Source organism: Argentina silus, assembly GCF_951799395.1.
Source record: "Argentina silus genome assembly, chromosome: 14".
NCBI classification, from domain to species: domain Eukaryota; kingdom Metazoa; phylum Chordata; class Actinopteri; order Argentiniformes; family Argentinidae; genus Argentina; species Argentina silus.
Window position 1 is genome coordinate 11,387,496 of NC_139668.1, and position 22,500 is coordinate 11,409,995.

Here is a 22,500-nt window from a genome sequence, read left to right on the forward strand (position 1 = left end):
GTATCATTAAGGAACCAACTTAGATAACTGCAGATAACTGTATTGTACTGTATGTTGTGTGTGTGTTACCAGTGAGATAGATGACTGTGTGTTTCTGCGTGCAGAGCGGCCCAGCTTTGTGAAGCGGCCAGGCAGCCAGGTGGTGCTGGTGGATCAGAGTGTGGAGTTCAGGTGTGAGGCCCGAGGTGACCCAGTTCCCACCGTACGCTGGAGGAAAGAAGACGCAGACCTGCCCAAGGGAAGGTACCGTATGACTCATCATCTGGCCCCCTTTAGACAATACTTCTCTCCTTCCCTCCCTCCCTCCCTCCCTCCCTCCCTCCCTCCCTCCCTCCCTCTCTTTTATCTGTCATGCTGCTTTGTCTATATTTAATGATCAGCTGAAACATCTCTGTAGCAGTGAGTGTGTGTGTGTGTGTGTGTGTGTGTGTGTGTGTGTGTGTGTGTGTGTGTGTGCGCGCCTGACCGTTTTACCTGTGTGAACTCCCGCTCTGATCCAGATACGAGATCCGAGAGGACCACACCCTGAAGATCCGTCGTCTGACCTCAGCGGACGTGGGATCTTACACCTGCGTGGCGGAGAACATGGTGGGCAAAGCGGAGGCTTCTGCGACCCTCAACGTGCACGGTAAGAAGCACTCATTAACCCTTCATAAAGCCTACATAGATGCCTGCATAGATGCCTGATAACTCATTCATAAGCATATTTGTGTTATATTGCAGGTATTATAAGAGGTCCTTCATACCAGCACAGCCTCTTTTACTTTGAAGTGCATTGATTGTTCCACATGTTTCAGTCCTTCTCAAGGTGTTTTGTTTCTTTGAGAGCAATTTCAGTCCAACCTCATTTCAACGATAACACTCAATTTCAAAACGTACAGGGTTCTCACATTGCAACCATCTTCTCTCAATTAGCCGATTGATTTATAATAAAGAAAAAGCGTCTAAAAATCCATAGAAGCTCTTAGATGTTACGCATGGCAGCTCGATGATAATCGATTTTCAGTTGCTGGATATCACAAGCGACATGGCATTCCTCCAGAGGCACCTCTTTGCTCATGTTGAAGACGCTCAGGATCAGTCGCCAGGCCTCTGGAGAACCTCTGTGTCTCCAGTGGTCCCACTTCAGTCGACATCCTATTAACACAAGGAGAATATAAAGCAGCTGGTCACAGAGTGTGAACGCTCAGAAAGGAGTCATTCAGCTGAACTGGGGAACTTGCATATACACCCATCACCCCCCCCCCCCCCCCCCCTCCTAAGGGCCAGGGGGAACACTGGAGCCATTTAACGCCAGAGTAATGGGAATGTATGGAGAGCAGAGGGAGGAGGGAGAGAAAGAGGGGGAGAAAGGGACTCAATCTATGATCAGTGGGCTCAATGCACAGGGGATGGATGGAGGGAGGGAGGGAGGTGGGAGGGGGTTTATTTGGGGGTGGCTGTGGCTCACCACCAGAGCAGAACGGACTGGGAATTGGGGTTGGGGGGGGGGGGGGGGGGCAGAGGTGTAGAGGGTAGAGGGAAGGGGGAAGGGGGTCACTTGTGTAAATGGTACTCCCAGCAGTCCTTCCAGGGAGCTATAAAGAGACAGGATATTTGAATTTCGCCGACTTGTCTCCCTGTAGGAGAGCCCTTTGAAGAACCCTTTTTGGTGCCATGTAGAACCCTTGGGGGATCTTCTTCAAAGGGTTCCCCTACAGGTTGTTCAAAGGGTTCTCTTACAGGGGGCAAGCTGCAGAGCTAGGTACTTTATAGAACTACTTTGGCTAACCTTATTTTTCCAAAGAAGTTGGAAAGCCTTGTCCATCCCCTTCCCATGCCCTGCCCTGCCCCAACCCCAACCCTGAAGCCCTGAGGTCTTCTCAGCCTGACCAGGGACACAGAGAGGCCAGAGGAGAGAGGCCAGGCCAGGGTAGAGAGGGCCTGGACACTGAGGAGTCTAGCTAATTAAAGACAAGCAGGCCACTGGCCATAGTCCCACACCAGGAAATGACATGCTTCTAATTACAGGACCAGGGCAAGAAAAAGAAAGGAAAGCACCATAATTGCAGGTCTGAATGAGGCACAGGAGACGGAGAGTAGATAGGGAATAAGTGGAACATGTGGATACATAGAACACTGAGACAAATTAATATAGAGAGGGACAGAAAGAGAGAGAGACTGACAAAGAGAGAGAGAGAGAGAGAGAGAGAGAGAGAGAGAGAGACTGACAGAGAGAGAGAGAGAGAGAGAGACTGACAGAGAGAGAGAGAGAGAGAGAGAGACTGAGACTGACAGAGAGAGAGAGAGATAGACCAAGACTATTTGTCTCCTGTTTGATGGCTGCCAGGAGAGTTGGCACATGACATGAACTGATCTGTCATTGGTGTTATGGGATCCTGAATAATCTGTGTCCTGTCAGATCACACAGGGATAACAGGGACCCAAAGGAAGCGATTAAATGGGGAATCTGTAATTGGATCTGTAATTTTGGGACTTTTATTATTGAAGATTATATAGCCATTTATAAATGCCTCATGAACTTAGTTCAACTGTCTCCGATCAGAACCCAAAATATAAGCTTGTTTTACTCCATTGTTTGTAAACAATAACATAGCATCAAAACATGGTTAAATCTATCATTTTCAGGCCTTGCATCCATATCTCTGTCTATGTAATTGAGAGTGATTAGATATCCCAAGACCCATCCCTCAGCTGTTTGCCAAGAAAGTGACAGGGAGCCCCGCTTTGTTGTTGTTGTTTGAATTTCAGATTGCACTTTTAAGGCAGAAGTAATATATTTGTTTTCACCCGTGGTTACAATAAGAGTCAGTATAGGCTTGCTGATGAGTTGCATGAGATTTCTTACACAGTTGCCTCTGGTTGAATGTCATTTCAGTGGTAAGAAGCGGTTGGCACAACATGCTACACTGTGATAAATTACGTTTTCTGGTCTCGGTGATAGTTTAGGTGTTATGTTAGACCTTTTTAGAACTAGAACCGAGAACTCCATGTTCTGCCAAAAAACGTACTGATGACGAATATTAAGTGTCCCTTATGTCAAAACACAAACCCTGAAATAGTTGGTTTGACTGTTTTTTAAAGAAGTATTCAGTGTCGTTTGGATAGAGGGGTATTTCTCACCTTCCGCAGCCAGAGTGAACAATGTCTACATTGTTCTGTCAGTGCCCTGGGCTATGTTTCTTTCCCTCTCCTCTGCTCTCGTTACTAACCTAATCAGTGAATTATTGTTTAACACGCGTGTTTACCTGTCTGTAACACCTCCTTCAGTCTTATAAACATGTCAAGTCAAATATTCAATTTATTGACGTAAGTAACGTGTAATTGGCCACGCCATCGGAGAGATTTACGGTTTCGTTGTAAAACCCGTTAATCAAACCCAGGTGAGAGTTGTTGGGATAGACCGTTCATTCAGTAGACATTTTGTATAGAGCTATCAGATAAAGACGTTATGGTTCTGCGTGGCTAGGTTTGTGGGTGTCTGTTTGGTGAAAACCACACCCAAGGATATTCATCATGAAAATGGCAATACATGCTTCCTGATTCCATTGGAAAGATAATGCATTGAGCTTTTTTGCTCTGCTGGTAATTTTTCCATTAGCAAAGATTTATTTGTGGAAAGGACTTGAAAGGAATGGAAGTCCCCAGAGTAGCTTTGCTAATAACATACAGTGTGTTCAGGGAGTGGAGTGAGAGTTGCAAATGATGCCAAAGCAGATAGTGAGCGATCCAAAGTACGCGGCTAAGCTTTTCCCTCATTCTGCTATGCAGTCAGTCAAGGAGATACAGTATAACAGACTCAACAATAACTGTTAGAGAACACACACAGAACTCTCTCTCTCTCTCTCTCTCTCTCTCTCTCGCTCTCTCTCTCTCTCTATCTCTCCTGTGGTATGAGCCCCCATACCACAGTGACCCAGACAAGTTTAAAACTCACCTCTTTCCCAGGTCCATAACTGTGATCACAGCAGCATGGGAGAGGTAGGGTTACCTAATTAAAGGCTTAGACACACATGAATGGATATATGTGTGGGGTGTGTGTGTGTGTGTGTGTGTGTGTGTGTGTGTGTGTGTGTGTGTGTGTGTGTGTGTGTGTGTGTGTGAGTTCTCATCTTGGTCAGGCACACGGTTAGACCCCTCCTGAGGGACCTTTTGATGTGAGCCTTCTCTGCATTTTAAAGTCTCTGATACATGTAGTTGGGAGGGGGGCGGGGGCGAGGGGAGGGGCCATTACTCTGACTGACAGCGTTTATGTTTCCTTGGAAGCCGTTGAGGCAGATAGATTAGATAAGGTGAGTGATTGGCTGGGGGAGATTTACGACCAACAGAGTGGCAGTTAACATTCACCTTGTGTTTTTATGGCCCTGCCGTACATTATGCAAGGCTGAGAGGCTGTATGATGTGGCTGCTCCTCAGGGAACTCTGAAAGCTCATTAGTTAAGAGATAGGTTCACCTTCACACTACACCTGGCTGGACAGATCTACTCTGATAGTACTCGCACACTCCTGTCAACATATTCTACATCTGATTTGTTTACAGCGTGCAAGGATTTGTTTGACATTTTATGTATTTTTTTTTTTTTTTTTTTTTTTTTTTTGGCATGTTTGAATGAAAAAAGTCTTTATGTTGTTGAGTAGTCTAATAGGGCATGTACTATGTGGTTGTTGTGACTATTCAGTGTGTTCATTGTTTGTACATCTGCAATGATTATTCAGGTACTAGCCTATATAAGACTCATACACAGGCTGTGTTATTTGAGTAATAGCATCACCAGTGCGTTATATTTGGGTTTTGATTGAAGCCTTTAAATGCCATGTCTCATATTCAGACAATGACAACAACATGATTATTTTTACCCATGAACATCATATTGTTGCCCTTCTTATCTCTCTCCACGTTGTGTTTATGTTTTGTGCCATGGTTGTGTTTGTGTTGTATTATTTATTTATTCATCTCTCGTGTTTTGTTGTTGTGTTTTTCTGTTTCCTTTTTTAGTCATATCTGGTAAGTTGAAATGTCACCCGTCACCCATTCACCGTCTCGACACTGACAGAGACAGGAACGTGTCACCACCCACCACTCCATCCTCCTCCTCCCTTCACCTCTCCACCCACCAATCAGCTCTCATGTTTCAGTTGTCACGGGCAACAGTGACAAAAGGACATTAATGGGTAAACATATGCTTTGTCTGAGCATCCAAGGTAAAAAAAAAAAGAAAATCATTTCATTATATGATTTCTCCTCTTTTTGTGTTGCTTTATGCATCACTAAAACACCCCATCTTATCTGTGGACAAATTGTGTGTGTGTATTTGGAATGACAGGTTGCAGATTGCTTTTGTATGTGTATATTACACAGGCCCTTTCATATAGGCATTAAGATGTCTGGTCGTGTTGTAATATTCAGAGGGCATAGCTACCTGCTGTCCTTTTGAAATGAAGGTGTAAATCGCCCAACCTCTCTGGCTTTCTGCATTCAGAGTGTGTCTCTCCACACAAAGAGCCTATTAGGACACAGAGGCCTGGGTGTCACCATAGAGCTGTGTGGGTGACATTGGGCTGTGACATGCCGTCTACTCTGAGATGCAGTCAGATGCATTAAGATGCATGGATCCTGCCTCCCAGTTCGGGACAGTCCTATGTCTAGTGTGTCAGCTTGGACAGATGGCTCAAATATATCCCCCATTTCCATGTAAATGTTATTGGTCCATGTCCTTGCCCATGCAAATGAAGAGACGCCAGGGGTCACCCTCTTGTTTCCTCTAGTCATTACATCTGTGTTTAATATACGCCCTTACCCTTCATTATGGATCGGATTGACTCATGTTTAATCATCTGTCCATTCACCAGCAACCTCCTCGCCAGTTGAAAGAGAGGCATTGCCCGAATCCTTAATCCTTAACCACAGCTGATTTGAATACACAACGCTGTTGCACTCAAATCCCTTTGTTTTTCATTCAAATGACCCACGCTAGGCTCTTACCTGTAACGTATGATATTTATGATGTGACGGCTGTGTTTTGATGACCGCTCAGAATGGATGGCCGATACATGGCTTCATTCTATGCGTATTGCTGGTGGAAATTGGAACATAGCCGATGCCACGTGATGGGGCGTGATATGTCAGTATTTCCCCTGACTGACCTTGTGCCTGTCCGCCCAGTGCCCCCGGCGTTCGTGGTGCGGCCCAGAAACCAGGTGGTGGGGGTGGGCCGGACCGTCACCTTCCAGTGTGAGGCCACCGGGAACCCCCAACCTGCTATCTTCTGGCAGAGAGAGGGCAGCCAGGTGAGTGTGTGTGTGTGGGGGGGGTATATGTGTTTGTGTGGTGTTTCTGTTTAGTGTATGAAGTATGTGTGTGTGTGTGTGTGTGTCGGGGGGGGGGGGGGGGGGGGGGGGTCGAACTGAGGTGTCTCTGTCCAAGTACACTTACACAAAAAAAAGGTGGTCTTCAGCTTGCTCTTCTCGGAGTACCCTTTAAAGAACCCTTTTTGGGTGCCCCTCTTCAAACAGGTTCGTCTACAGGGACAAGCCAGAGAACCCTTTTTCTTTCTAAACGCGTACTGTACCTGTCAACCTCTCTCTACCTCCAGAACCTGCTGTTCTCCTACCAGCCCCCCCAACCGTCTAGTCGCGTCTCCGTCTCCCAGACGGGGGACCTGACCATCACGGACGCCGAGCGCTCAGATGTGGGCTACTACAGCTGCCAGGCCCTCAACATCGCCGGCAGCGTCATCACCAAGGCCTTGCTGGAGGTTACCGATGGTGAGTGACAGAAAGCCTCGAGACCCAATCACAAAGCAAAGCGAAGCCGAGAGGGACTAGAGGGAGGATAGTGCTACTTCCAACAAAGGGTTTGGTGCTGACTGTGTCTGGCCCTGTTGTCAGTGCTCCTGTCAGGGGTAGAGACTCCCTGGTGCCTGCCTTTGAGTCAGCAGTCTAGGCTTGGCTCTGTACTCTGGCTCTGGAGTTCTCTGCCCTGGCTGGCTTGTGTCTGCTGTCGGAGTCTCCCCACATTAGCAGGCTAGGCTGTGTCGGTGTCGCCTGATCTTGGAAGGTCCAGTCTCTGTGGTGAAAGCCCTGACTGGTTTGGTTCAGAGCCCCTAATTATCCCAGCAGTCAATGCACTGAGCTTGAGGTGTGCATTTACCTTGGCGTCATTCCCACTGTTCCCATAGCAACCCGGGTCACTATTTTTTTGTGTACCTCTCACCTAGATGTAACCTTCTTTCACCAAATACCTCTCTCTAATTTAGCCTACGCCCTCTCCCTCTCTCCTTTGTGGCTGGGCCTCTCTCTCTCTCTCTCTCTCTCTATCTCTATCTTTATCTCTCTCTCTCTCTCTCTCTCTCTCTCTCTCTCTCTCTCTCTCTCTCTATCTCTATCTTTATCTCTCTCTCTCTCTCTCTCTCTCTCTCTCTAATAATAACAGTTATTAAAGCTGAAGCGGCAGCTCCAAGGCCTTTCACCCATGGCAAAACATTGCTATCTTTCCACGTCAATGTGCACCAATGCAAAAAGAAGCCCATATATTATACCACGGTAACTGCGTGTGAGTGTACTCTACATGAGTATGCAGCTAGCCGCTCTGCAAAAGTACATGTGTTCTTTATAATGCCTATAATGAATTGACTATTTATAACGCCTGCTTTTGATTGCCTCTCGTTGAATGAAACATGCTTGTAAATCAGCCGTGCAGACAGAATCGGTTATCAATAGCGGTATTAATAACAGCAATGATAAAAGCAACCACAGTGATCAAGAGAAGCAGCAACATGAATGCACAGTGTCCACTGGCATGAAAATTAAAACAGATATTGAGCATGTTTAATGAGATGTATGTGTGTGTGTTTGTGTGTGTGTGTGTCTGTCTGTGTGTGTGTTTGTGTTGTATTGTGGTGAGTCTACTGATGAATGCCTAGTGAGCAGGGAAGTAAGGGGTTGCTAATAACATTGTCTGTGCTGCTGTAGTAGGAAATAGCCTTGCCCCTATCTGATCTGTGTTCTATGTATGGGGGGGGGGGGGGGGGGGGGGGGGTGTAGCAGGGTTTGGGCTTGGGGGGTGGGGGTTGACTGTGAGTGTTCATGTCTATAATGCCAGCAGTCTGGCGCTGCAGACAGAAGACTTGTATCTCAGCGTGTTTTATTTTAATTACACTGCGTTTGCTCGGCGAAGGTCAAACTCCTGCTTATGAATGATTAGAAAATTGCTTCCAGTTGTGAAAATTGGACTGTATTCTCTCTCTCTCTCTCTCTCTCTCACACACACACACTCTCTCTCTCTCTCTCTCTCTCTTCCTCCCCTCACTCTTCAAATACTCACACAGCTACATTATGTTTGTCAGTTTCTCACCCTTCTCTACCTTCTGCACACCCACAATATAATTGACTCCATCTTTTATTCTTTCATTCCTCTCTCTCCCTCTCTTTTCTTCAGTCTCCCTCCATACCTATTTAACCTATTTAACCTCTGCTCTTTCTGACTGATCCGTTACAGTGAGGTGTAATTCTCTTCTTCTCACCCGCCCGGTGTCTCTCTCTCTCTCTCTTTCTCTCTCTCTCTCTCGGGCAGTTGTGTCGGACCGCCCCCCACCAGTTGTCCGCCAGGGTCCGACCAATCAGACGGTGGCTGTGGACGGGACGGTGGTCCTGAGCTGCCAGGCAACGGGTAACCCCGCTCCCACCATCCTGTGGAGGAAGGACGGGGTGCTGGTGTCCACCCATGACTCCCGGGTCAAACAGCTGGACACAGGGGCACTGCAGATCCGTTATGCCAAGGTACACACACACACACACACTCACACCACACCTCCCTAGGGAACACCCCCTCTTTCAAAGTAGTCAAAGTTCTCATACTTGAAAATATAGAAAATGTACGCACAAATGAACATATACTGGATACTATTTTATCTGTGCTACTACAGATGTAGCAACATTAAACCATCTAAATGTGTCAGTGGGCTTTCAAACCACATGACCTGTTTTCTAATCTGAAAAATATATGGAAATACAAGTGTAATCGGATAGAGTTCCCTTTGAAAAACAGAGGGTGTTTGAAGACTTCCAAATTGACCTGCCTTAAAAGTTTACACTTTCAATCAAGCTCAACCATTAGCCAACCTTTAATGACTAATTCCTCCAAATCAATTTCAAAGCTGTCCCATATCACATCTGTTGGCGCTTGGCAGACTCCCGCTGCTCAATAAATAAAGCATGCGTTCCCTCCTCACACCAAGCCCTCGGTGAGCTGTCAGTCTTGTGTGTGTGGGGTTTGAAGTGGAGTCTGTGAAGTCGAACACACTCTTGTACTGTCACTCAGCGCTCTGTGCGTGTGACGGTGAGCTGTGTGAAGCTGAACACACTCTCTGGGAGAGACGATTTATATTTTTTTCCGGGGTGGAGGGTGGGGGGGGGGGGGCGTCACAGGGTCAGAGTTTGCGTCAGGCGGTGTTTTGACGATGACAGGCGTGTGGGTGTGTATGTGTGGGTGTGTGTGGTTTGGTGACAAGACTGAGGTGATCGGTCCGTCACCGTGACTACAGACCATGGAGCATGATGAGTCTCAACCCCGCCCACCCCCTCCTCAGGCGTCAGCAGCTAGCAACATTAATGAACATGTCATGTAGGTCTGGAGGTAAACTGCCGTGACTTTAATGAGGATGTTTCTGACATGAATGGAACTATCGTCTTGCTATTACCCTTATTACGTTTTATTTTTTATTTTATTTTTTTATTTTTTTCATGTAAGCCTTGACTGTTTTACCTATCAAGGTGACACTCAATCTCACACACTGAGAAACATCTACAGCACACACACACACACACACACACACACACACACAGGCACAGGCACACAGGCACACCGGCACACGCACACGCACACACACACCCCCATCCCCATCCACAAATACACCTATTATAGCTTCCACCTCCAGCAGAGATTGTCACTGCATCTGTTGTGTAAAGCAGAGCCACTTCTCTCACTGTGACCCAGGGGGACGGGAAGGAGAGGGAAAAGGTCTCCAATTAGTGTGTGCTCTTGTGAACAGCCTTTCCATTTGACTGGCAAAAGCCTGCCACTTGGCCTCTCCAGCTGCTTTTCACACTTCTCAGTGAGAGAGATGATCGTGAGATTACCAGGCGCAGGTCATGTTGAGAGAGAGAGAGAGAGAGAGAGAGAGAGAGAGAGAGAGAGAGAGAGAGAGAGAGAGAGAGAGAGAGAGAGCGTAAGGAGGAAGTACCACCATTTTAGAGAAATCGCCAGAATATACCCTTGTTGTTAGCATTTTGTAATTGTACTCCCTCTCTCTCTTCCCTCCACTCCCTGTGATCCTTCCTCTACCTCTCAGCTGGGTGACACAGGCATGTACACCTGCATCGCTTCCACCCCCAGTGGCGAAGCCTCGTGGAAAGCCTACCTGGAGGTTCAAGGTAATGTTAATGTCTCTGGGCTGCTGCCTGCCTGCTGTTACTGGGAAATAAGATTGGAAAAAAAAAAAATGTAATTGCTTTATAGTTGGCTGGTCACAAACCTGCTGACATCATGGGGTGATTTTGTTGTTGCGTGTGACATGTGTGTGTGTGTGTGTGTGTGTGTGTGTGTGTGTGTGTGTGTGTGTGTGTGTATGTGTGTATGTAAAAGGTGGAAATAACTAAAAGACATGATCCGTGCTTTTTTTGTCAGTGTTACCGCATGCATAAATCACACTGACAGTGGTTTAAAGATATTTTGAAAGCCCTGAGTGAGTCATGGCCTTCTCTCCCTTCCCCGTGTGCAGAATTTGGCGTTCCAGTGCAGCCAGCCAGGCCCACGGACCCCAACCTGATCCCCAGCGCACCCTCCAAGCCCGAGGTCACCGACGTCAGCCGCACCACCGTCACCCTCTCCTGGAAGCCCAACCTCAATGCCGGGGCCACCCCCACCTCCTACGTCATCGAGGCCTTTAGGTACCTACGACCAGACGACACAGCCCTTTCGGAATCACAGTGTACTTCTAAGTCAGCATTCCCAGTATGGCCTTTGAACCGGAGTGTGAAACACCCTATGTTCTCTCCCCCAGCCATGCATCCGGGAGCAGCTGGCAGACGTTTGCGGAGCACGTGAAGACCGAGTCGTACGTGCTGAAGGGCCTGAAGGCCAGCGCGGTCTACCTCTTTCTGGTGCGAGCAGCCAACGCCTACGGCCTGAGTGACCCCAGCCCTATCACTGATGCTGTCAAAACTCAAGGTGGGTTAGGAACACCTCTATTTTATTGGTACCCTCTTATTATGGTGCCACATAGAGCCCTTTTTGGTTCAGTGGTTCAGAGAAGGTTCTTCAAAGGTCTCTCCTACAGGGACATGCCAAATAACCTTTGTTTGTGTTGTTAAGTGAAGCAGATAAATATCAGTTAGGTCAGTATCCATTTGTTATTCTAGATACTGTATAAGATATTGATGTATGGTGTGTGTGTGTGTGTGTGTGTGTGTGTGTGTGTGTGTGTGTGTGTGTGTGTGTGTGTGTGTGTGTGTGTGTGTGTGTGTGTTGCAGATATCCCCCCCACCAGTCAGGGTGTGGACCACCGTCAGATCCAGAGGGAGCTGGGTGATGTGGTCATCCACCTCCACAATCCCACCATCCTCTCCTCCTCCTCTGTCAGAGTGCAGTGGACGGTGAGGAACAAAGTCCAACAACAAACCACTTAAAGGGATAGTTTACTCTTCAAGCGATAGTTGACTCTAGAATCACACTTCTGTGATGAACTACATACATCCAGAGTGAACTATCTCTTTAACACCTTTTAATTGTCTCTGTATTGTTTAGGGGGAGGTTGGTTATTTCCCTCATGTATTTTTTTTCCTCCCCATACATGTGTACACTTTAAATTCTATTGATTTCATGTCACTTTTTTGACTACCAACAGTATGTGCAAAACTGTATAAACACTATCTTTGCTTCAGGCTTTCAGGGCTTCAATCCTCATCAGTGACTCTTCACAATTGTATATATGTAGCCTTTATACACGTATAACTCATTCCTCCATTGTTTTATGTAATGTAACATTCCTACATTATTGTAGACAGTATGATGACCGATTTATGAGCACAATCTATTGTGTGATTCAAAAGTGCCGTGGGAGAATGTCTAGATCTAAATGTTTGGTCTTTACGGTCCATTTGTTTGGCCAGTCAGCAGTGCTAACGCGCTAACGTCCTAGAGCCCTACAGAGGACAGGACGGACACTGCAGAGAGAGCAGGCTGGAACTCTGGCAAACAGCTCTGAGTGTCCATCTGGCGTGTGGAGTGTGCCACTGGGGCTGGCTAGCATGGCCAGCCTGTCTGTCTGTCTGTCTGTCTGTCTGTCTGTCTGTCTGTCTGTCTGTCTGTCTGTCTGTCTGTCTGTCTGTCTATCTGTCTGACTGTCTGTCTGTCTGTCTGTTCTTCTGTCTGTCTGAGTCTGTCTGCCTATCTGTCTGCCTGCCTGCCTGTCTGTCTGTCTGTATGTCTGTCTGTCCATCTGGCCATCTCTCCGGCTGCAGCCAGAGCCACAGCCAACCAACACAAGCCCATCTGACAGTGAGCCACTCACTCACTCACTCACTCACTCACTCCACGACACTCCAGCCCAGTCCTCAGTCCTAGGCAGCATCACACAGCCCTGGCCTCCGCACCGTGCCAGCTTGTGCCCTCCCAGATTGAAAACACTTGACTGCTGTTAAAATAATACAAGAGGAGAAGAGAGAGGCAGCCAACTCGCTCTCTGTCAGGGCACAAATGGTTTGCAGATGTGGGAGGAGAGGAGGAGGAGGAGGAGATAGAGAGAGAGGGTTAAGGAGAGCTTTTGGATGTATAAGGACCTCTGTGCTGTTAGATAGATGATATTAAACACTGTGGGCTCCTGGTCTCCCATGGTTCCACTGTCTCTCTGTATTTATCCATGATAGGTCTCTGGGAGTATTATAAAACAGAGAACAGTACTATTTAAAGGTTGCAATAGAATAAATCCAAAAGGCCGGCTTCTTAAACAGATAAGCCCTTGGGGCTTTACAGTACATATTGACATTAGACCACCACCCTCTACATTCCCAGGCCATAACTAAGTGCCATAATGAGTGATCCACGGGAAATAGGAAATGTGAAAAGGATACCGACAGGCCAAGACTGATCTCGAACGCCGCTGCTCCTGTTATCCTGTCTGATTGGAATGTTCCGGAAGAAACGAGCAATCCGTCACAAACAGTGTGCTCATTGACACGTTTTTTTTTTTTTTGGTGGGGTTAAATGTACTCTCGTTGTAGTCGTTTCTGGGCTGTTTCTACATTCTCCTACGTGTTGTGGTTGTACAGTGTGTAGGCTAATGAGGACCACCTGAGCCGACAGCCACTTTTATAGACAAGGGGTACGTAAAAAAGAAAGAAAGAAAAAAACTACTTAAAAAAACGTAACGAGCCAGAGCTGCCTGCCTTCCACGGGGATGGTGTGTGTGTGTGATCGTACGATATCCCTACGCTCTTCGTTCACGTTGACCACGTCTGTTGGGTTACAATATACATACATACAGAGACATTGTTATGAATCCATTATCTAAAACTAACATGATGCACTCATCTATGACTGCTGGCAAGAAGCCTTCCTACTTCGGGAATCAAATGTCACCCATCATTACCAATTTTTTTGTTTTAGTTTTAGACAGTATCCAGTTTCCTGGTTAATGTGGCCGAGTGTGAGGCTCCCTTGTCTTGTTCCTGGAGCTCCCAGTCAGTCTCTCTGGATGGGTTTGGGTTGGGTTGGGACAGGCTGTTGGGGGCTCCCCTGGCCCACTCTAACCAGGACCAGACTTTCAGGAACCGCTGGCCAATGACCTCATGGTGCGGTTTCCACAGATCGCTGCCGCTCCAAATGGAGCCGCTCTGCTCCACTGGCAGACAGACAGACGGACGAACGGACGGACGGGGAGATAGATAGATGGGATGGAGGAGCGATGTGATGAGTTTACGCTCCACGCACACCAGCCAACGCCAGTCCTATTAGTTACACTGGCCTGCGCTCCATCAGGCTGGCTATTGATGATGTGTTCCAGAGCAGTGCTGTGAGACTTTCCACTATTAACTTCAATAAGAATCAGGCTGACTCCTGCGTGTCTGTGCTGTGATCTTTCCTCCGGCCACTAGGTGGAGCAGCAGTCTCAGTACATCCAGGGCTACAAGGTGATGTACCGCGCATCTCCAGAGGGGGGGCAGCAGAGGAGCGAGTGGGCTGTGTTTGAGGTGCGGACCCCTGGGGAGGACAGCACCGTGGTGCCCCACCTCAGGAAGGGCATCACCTACGAGTTCAAAATCCGCCCCTTCTTCAACGAGTTCCAGGGCACAGACAGCGAGGTCAAAGTAGCCAAGACTCTGGAGGAAGGTGGGTGGACATGTCCCTCCTCCTCTTGTAACTTTCTGTGTGTGTGTGTGTGTGTGTGTGTTCGTGTGTATGCGTGTTTGTGTGTGTGTGTGTGATAATGTACGCCTGCGTATACATGTGCGTGAGAACATACAACAGATGTTCACAGCAGCCACTTAGAGGCGAGGATTATGTTATGTTAAAATGTGGTGTTTTGTCTGTGCAAGGGCGGATGTTTTTAGCTGTTTGAAACAGCCTTGTGAAACCCATGAAGAGGATGACATCCCCAAATGCAACGCTCAAATAAGTGCTTTGCTAATTGTTCATAGGGTGTGGCGGTGGAAATCTTCTGGGGTTTAGTTACAACCCAGTGCTCATAGACCATATCAAAGAAAGCAACATCGTGAAAAGTTATGTGGAATGAATGAGAGAGGAACTGACAGAATTAATAATGTTTGCCAGTGTGTGTGTGTGTGGGTGTGAGTTTTCATTTTCTCCTTGTTGTATTCAGCACTTTGTTGCTAATTTTGTTTGCTAATATATATATATATATATATATTTTCAAACACGAGGCCCTTACTCCCGTGAGCAGAAATGCCTGCTTTCATTAAAGTCAATCAGAACGTGCTTAGGAGTGTTATGTTGTGTTCATTATAAATTCACATTAATTACCCTCATCAGAGTAGCATCATCACAAAGCTCACGCTGTGTAAACATGGCAATCATAATTCCCTCTCTATTTTAATAAATAATGTTTTTCTTTCATTTACCAGAAACACTTGTTCTGAACAAACAAACTAATGGTTATTTGTTGGTTATTCAAATGAAAGCACCTAGTGAATAGTGTCCTATTAGAATTCAGTTTTATCTACATCTACAGCCAAATGAGAACCGTTGACGTGAGATCAGATCAGACTGTTCATGTTGTATCATGAGACTATTCAAAGTAGCACATTTAAGCTTGCATGTAGTTTATCTACGAGGCTTTAACCTGACAAAGTCATTTGAGACCGTACTAATCAGGATGAGAAATATATAAATATATATATAAAAAAATAAAATGCCCTTTTAACATGTATCTTTCTGTCTGTCTGTCTGTCTGTCTGTCTGTCTGTCTGTCTGTCTGTCTGTCTGTCTGCCTGCCTGCCTGTCTGTCTGTCTGTCTGTCTGTCTGTCTGTCTGTCTGTCTGTCTGTCTGTCTGTCTGCCTGCCTGCCTGCCTGCCTGTCTGTCTGTCTGTCTGTCTGTCTGTCTGTCTGTCTGTCTGTCTGTCTGCCTGCCTGCCTGCCTGCCTGTCTGTCTGTCTGTCTGTCTGTCTGCCTGTTTGTCTGTCTGTCTCCCAGCCCCTAGCGCAGCCCCTCTTGGCGTTACTGTGATGGAGAGTGGGGACAATGGGACAGCTGTGGTGGTCTCCTGGCAACCGCCTCCGGAGGAGGAGCAGAATGGGGTGGTCCAGGAGTACAAGGTGAGAACCGTGACTGTGGTCTGTGGAGGGTGAACACCCATAGTCACTGTAGAGCCCAGCAAAGCTGAGTTGAGCTGCATTGTGCCGGCCTGTTAACACATCTCCCATAGTTGCTGTAGCAATGCTGAAAATGACAATGTGAACAAAATGTAACATCCAGCACAGCATGGTTTGGATGGACCATATAGTGTGTACCGTAAAGCCCCTTCTGTAGAACTGAGAGAGAGACTGTGAGAATGAGTGAATCATGGGTGGAGTTTCACCTCTGTTGTCTGTCTGTTCCTACTGAGCTTCGGAGGGGGAGAAGTGACAATGAGTTGTGCTGGGATATTGTTGTTGGAAACTGCTGTGAAACAGTGCCATCTAGTGGACAAGGCAGACATACACAGCTCCTGAGATTGTCCTCTATGATTCCACCACACAATGGGCCTCATGCAGGAGCGATATAGGAACACATTTCCTCTTATTTTTGTTCCTATCCACGATTTGTTCTTATTTTGTTAGTACCCATTTTATTTTTGCTCTTCTTTCAGTTAAGAGAACATTTTATGAAAAATAAATCCCATGGCTCCACAACTTCAAGTGCTTAGCGCACTCAGAGTTTTAGCCACAGGGTCCTTTCAGAGAGAGATAGGAGACAGGTCAGGTATTTCACAGTCTTCTTTGAGTCGTGCGCTTCAGAGAGTACTAAAAGCTATCATATCACTCATGCCCCAGTACGTATCATTTCCATACAGAGTTAACCAACAGACAGAAATTAAGAATGCTTTTTTTTTGCTGTAGCTGGACTCCCAAATATCATTGGCGCTGTAGACTGCACCCACATACGCATCAAAGCGCCCTCTCCAGATCCATTCTCATTCCTCAACCGTAAGCTGTACCACTCCATTAATGTCTAAATAATATCAGATGCAAACTGCCACCTTCTGAATGTCGTGGCCCGTTGGACACGACTCCTTTGTGTTGCAAAACAGCTCAGTGGGGATGCGTCTAGCTCAAGGAGCTGGTGGAGATGGGTGGCTGATTGCTAAGTGATTTGTAATTATGGAAACCATGATCCAGTTCTCAACTTTATAAAAAATTAACATATTGACCAAGGTTATGCCCTCACTCCATGGCTCACGACCCCCCTTGCAAACCCCCCAGACCAGACAGGAGCGTTCCTAGATTCACTGACACGCACACACTCGCTCCGTGGCTGAGCGCATGATTGGAGTGGTGAAGGCCAGGTGGATGTGCCTTGATTCCGCTGGTGGAAAGCTTCTATACACCCCAGAGAAAGCTTGTCTGATCACAATGGCCTGCTGTACGCTGCACAACGTGGCCATGAGACGTGGCGTGCCACTTCCAGATCAGATACCCCCCTGTGGAGGAAATGCCAGATGACCCAGTGGACGCACCTTATGGAGATGACATCATCGTTCCGCAGGAGTTAATTGACTGCTTATGAGGTCGGCTAGCATGTGGTTTTGTATACCTGTGGGCCTGTAAAGCCCTTTGAGACTGTAAACAGTGATATTGGGCTTTAAATAAACTTAACCTTTAAATGGTGGTGAATAACAAATAAGGAATTCCACACAAGCCAGTTGCAGTGTCACATTTCATTTGGACTTGAGTGTTTCATTCATCCTTTCAAGGTTTCCGGTGATATTATTTAACACAGAAATCAGTGAAATTAAAGTTGTAGAAATACCTCGGAATGTTGAGAGAACCTGTTCTTGATTTTGCTGATGATGGTGAACTTACATTGGCCTTGTTCTGGAAATAAAATGAAAAAGAAATATTGGAATGCAGACGTTTGAGTGTTAATTGAAATAACATTAAAAAAGACTACCACAGATAAAAAAAAAATTGGATGTATAAATTAATTTGAAGGCGTTTATACAGTAGATCCCCAACATAAACATGCAAAATGTACCTTCAGCAACTGGTGTGTCTGTAAGTTCATCGCTGGTGAGGGGCTTGTGTCCCTGATGTGCCTGGCAGTGGATCACTGTCTGTGTCGGTGGGGGGGTTCAGAGACTGATGCATCTGGAGTGGCATCGCTGTCAAGTGGAGCGTCTGACTGGACACCTGTCAATGCCACCTCTCCAGTTATAGACAGTCAATAGAATTGAGGTGAAGACAATAGGGGACAATAGAATGTAGATTCTACTCCGGCCTTCTTTGAGATATTTTCTGCTCCTGTACAACGGCAGATTTTTAGATAGTCGTTCTTCATCGAGCGCGGGCTCTGGGAAATACGTCATCTGCGTTCCAAGCCATGCGTTCGTCTCTGACAATCACACCGCTGAGGTGTGTCAGCGTCGTCCTAATATGTCCGTTAACCTGTAACTCCTCTGCTCTCTCCTTTGCTCCCTGTGAAATGCGCACTCATAAGTATGCACTTGGTCTAACCACCTCATAGTAGGGCACCACTCCTCTCTCTGAGTCCTGCCATTTTAATTGGAAAGCATAATTTTTCTCTCTCTTTTTTTTTGTCATTTGGAATGTAGGTTAGTGTTGGAGGGGTAGAGACAGCACAGTCAGTTTAAAAGTTAAGCCAGTGTTAATTTTCCAGGTAAATGTTTTCTGGCGATAGGGTTTAGAGTAATTTCATGGTTGTTAAATCTGGCGCGGGAGCGTTCCCCTGCTCATTACCGCATCTGGTCCCTAGCGGCACTTCTTCTTCCCACCGCGACTCAGCGAGACACACAGAGGCTTTAATCGCTTTGTAACACTATGCACATACACACACACACACACACACGCGCGCGCACACACACACACACACGCACGCGCACACGCAGACACATGCACACACACACATGCACACACACACATACACACACACCTGGATCCAGGGCCATGTCAGAGCCTTGTTAACTTATGGGAGATGGTGGTGGGGGAGGGGTGGGGGGGGGTGGCTGGGAGTAGTAAAGAAAGCACCCTAAGCCAGGTTCAGGATGTCGGGGTTAGCAGACCTCATGCTGAGGTGAATGTATGGTGCTCTTTGTGACCCGAGGATTGAGTTAGCCTGAGAGAGTGTTCTCTTTCCTAGGAGTTGAACTCCTGCTGTAATTGGGTTATGGAGGTCATTACTGATCCCTGTTTACCTTTCATGGCCTTAGAGTGGCTCTGAGATACCTTAGATACTGACTCTGTGTTGGACACACCTAGTAAAACATAGAATCATGTTGGAGTGTTTTTCTGTGTGGATTACCATGCGGGCATAATTAAATCCACACTGTGTGCTGAAATGTTTCATGACTAGTTGGATCTTCAGGCCCAATTCAAGCAGTAGCTACTAGCTTACTATAGCTAGTTGTTGTGTCATATCTCCTTTATAAGACATAAGACATAACCCCCCCCCCCCCCCCCCCCCACCCCCCTCTCTCTCTCTCTCTCTCTCTCTCTCTCTCTCTCTCTCTCTCTCTCTCTCTCTCTGTGTCCTGACAGATCTGGTGTTTGGGGAATGAGAGCAGGTATCATATCAACCGTACGGTGGACGGCTCCACCTTCTCCGTGCTGATCCCCAGCCTAGCCGCAGGGATACGCTACAGCGTGGAGGTGGCGGCCAGCACCGGCGCAGGCCCCGGGGTCAAGAGTGACATCACCTACTTCCAGCTAGGTGAGTTCAACAGGAATAACTCTGATCTAACCTAACCCCGTCTTTACCAAGTAGGAGGTTAAGCTAATTTGTCGTCTCTCAGGGCTGAATCGTAGGGATAAGCTCTCACTTGAGGTCCTCATAGGATTTCATGTTCTCCACCCTGTGAAATTGTAGGGTGTTTTTTCGAGAAATAGTGCATTTTTTACGATTACACCTCAATCCCATACATTGAGTACATAATCCACATGTTATTGTAACCGTTTAAATGTTGGCGTTATGTAATCATTTTTTACTGTTGTAGTGATTGCTCTCGATCCTTGTCAAGTCTCTACCTGCTCCTCCACATCACTGTCATTAACAACAGGGGTTGACTGTATAATTGAAATGATTACTGCTCAATTATATCCTGATGGACCTGGGATAATGGTACCGCTTGATGAGCGTGAATGACAGGGACACTTGAAATGTGTATCGTTCTGAAAGCCTCAAGTTTACCGCTCTGTCAGTATACCTTTAATGGTGTTTACCCTGCTGACAATGTGATAAAAGGTTACATTGAGTTCCAGATTTGGCAGTGTTGACATGTTGGCTGTCCTGCCCTACTCTGTTCTCAGGCCAAGGATGCAGTGTTTCCTCCCTCAGCTCCGCTACAGTAGCACCACCAACACCAACAGCAGCAGTAGTAAAACCCTGAACCCAAGCACTACTAAGTGCCAGGAGGTGGCAGGGTGTGTTATACAATATATTCACATCCAAAAGACCTGTCACACTATACTCCAGACTATACTCCAGACTATACTCCAGACTATACTCCAGACTATACTCCACAGTCCAGACTATATACCAGACTGTACTCCACAGTCCAGACTATACTCCAGACTATATACCAGACTGTACTCCACAGTCCAGACTATATACCAGACTGTACTCCACAGTCCAGACTATACTCCAGACTATACTCAGACTGTACTCCAGACTATACTCCAGACATCTACTCCAGACTATACTCAGACTATACTCCAGACTATACTCCAGACTATCAGACTATACAGTTGTACTCCCCAGACCTGAGCTGCCCCCTACTCTGCTACCTGCTAAGGGGGGGGCACATGAGAACAGAGGATACATGAGATTGGTTTTGTCAGTGTTCAACCTGTGTGATGAAGTAGGCTTGAGAACATACCGGCATGGAGAAGCAAGGACCTGTGACTGATACCATTTCTCTCACTTGAGAAATTCTTGCAGCGCTTGTTGCCATGTTCCAGGTCTGAACAATGTGCCAGGGGGACTAACAGAGCGCTGCTCCCTGGAATGCATTTACCACACTGGGGGGGGGGGGGGGGTACGGGGTGGGGGGGTTAGTTTGCGTCATGGCAGTTCCAGAAACCTGTAAAGTCCCCGCGGTCTGTTTAGTCACATTGGCACTCAGCTCCCCTCCCCCAGAAACAGCCGTGAAATCTACCAAGAAGCGGAGGAGGAGGAGAGAAAAGGCTCCCTAACTGGAAGAGAGAGAGAGAGAGAGAGAGAGAGAGGGAGGGAGAGAGAGAAAGAGGAAGAGAGAGAAAGAGATGGTGGTGTAGAAACCCTGGTGCTTTGGGAAACCAGTTTGCCTCTGGCTGAGAGAGTCTCGAAAGATAAAAGTGGCTGCAACATGAAACAACCGAACGAGAGAAAAAAGATGAAGAAAATCAGAAAAGCAAGTTGAACATGAGGAACTATTTCTTAGGGGGGGGCAACTGAGTGGTCTTTTATGTACAAGGCACGGGAGAAACACTGAGAGAATAGACAGATCAAGAAAAAAAAAAAATAGGTTTGCGGTAGGAGTCCAGACGGTTCTTTTACAGTGCGTACCTCAACAGAAGCAGCTCAAGGATATATTACTGTATACACATTGCATGTTACCCACAGGTCTGCAATAGCCTGCTAATTACTGCAGTGTTTTTCCTCATGGTATGATCTCATTGTCATTTGAATAGAAGGTTGCCCAGTGGATAATCATGGCCCCTATGTTCTCCTGTGAGGGAGAATAGAAACATTTTCTAAAAAAAAGAAGGTTTCTTCCCGGTTCATCAGGCTTGTCTTGTAGTGAATGGTTTGAATTCTCTAGGGGTTTGATACCTTTTTCTTGTCTGTTTCACCTGCTATTGTTGTTCGGGGATTTTGGTATGTATGAGAAGCCTTTGAATAATTGAGAGAGTGACAGCTCCATCCCAACCCCTGCCCAGCCACAGACTCACCTGCCAAGATGAAAGACTCTTTTGTCAGTAGAAGAAAAGAGAATGTTCTTATGAATGCCCTCTCTCCTGACTTCTTTTTTTTATATCCCCCTTTTAAAATAATTTTCCCATTTCAGGCTTTTTCCACTCGGTTTCAAGAATTATGCCCCGAATAACTTGTATTTTCTTTCTCTCTCTCCCCATCCCCCCCCATCTTTTATGACTTTCCATTTCCCACTCTTCTTTATCCTCCCTTTTTTCTTTCCTTTCTTTCCTCTCCGATTCCTCTGCCACTCGACCTGCTCTTGCTCTCATGATTCCTTCCTGACCCTTTCCATTCCCTTTTATCCCTCCTAATCCCTTCTTCACCTACCTTCCCCTGCCTCACCCCTATCTCCCTCTCCCTCTCCCTCTCCCATCTCTTTCTCTCTCTCTCTCTCTCTCTCTCTCTCTCTTCCCCCCCCCCCCCCCCCCTTCCCCTCTTTCCCCACTGATCCTCTCATCTAGACTCATCGGGGCGTATGACGGAGAGCGTGGTGGACCCAGAGAACACTCTGTCCCAGCAGATCTCAGACGTGGTGAAGCAGCCGGCCTTTATCGCCGGGATAGGAGCCGCCTGCTGGATCATCCTGATGGTGTTCAGCATCTGGCTCTACCGCCACCGCAAGAAAAGGAGCGGCCTGACCAGCAGCTACGCGGGCATCCGCAAGGGTCAGTTTATACAGACACGGCTTACTGTTAGCAGACCTGTGTTCAAATGGTATTTCAAAAGTTCATTGTTTCAAATAGTCCCTAAATTGCAAACCAACCCCCACCCATCTGGCATTACAAGGCAGGCTCAAGGAAATGCCCAAAGGTTTTGA

General features: G+C 46.9%; 1 protein-coding gene across 1 annotated transcript in view; it reads left to right on the top strand.

Moving 5' to 3' along the window:
* robo1 (roundabout, axon guidance receptor, homolog 1) overlaps positions 1-22,500 on the top strand; it is a 143,073-nt gene that overhangs the window by 99,914 nt on the left and 20,659 nt on the right. The window contains exons 5-17 of the mRNA XM_083684844.1: positions 105-243; positions 501-628; positions 6,164-6,288; positions 6,594-6,765; positions 8,573-8,778; positions 10,350-10,431; positions 10,779-10,947; positions 11,061-11,227; positions 11,531-11,652; positions 14,152-14,386; positions 15,708-15,829; positions 19,268-19,439; positions 22,145-22,348. Of these exons, the coding sequence (XP_083540970.1) occupies positions 105-243; positions 501-628; positions 6,164-6,288; positions 6,594-6,765; positions 8,573-8,778; positions 10,350-10,431; positions 10,779-10,947; positions 11,061-11,227; positions 11,531-11,652; positions 14,152-14,386; positions 15,708-15,829; positions 19,268-19,439; positions 22,145-22,348 (2,043 nt within the window). The remainder of the gene's footprint in view (positions 1-104; positions 244-500; positions 629-6,163; positions 6,289-6,593; positions 6,766-8,572; positions 8,779-10,349; positions 10,432-10,778; positions 10,948-11,060; positions 11,228-11,530; positions 11,653-14,151; positions 14,387-15,707; positions 15,830-19,267; positions 19,440-22,144; positions 22,349-22,500) is intronic.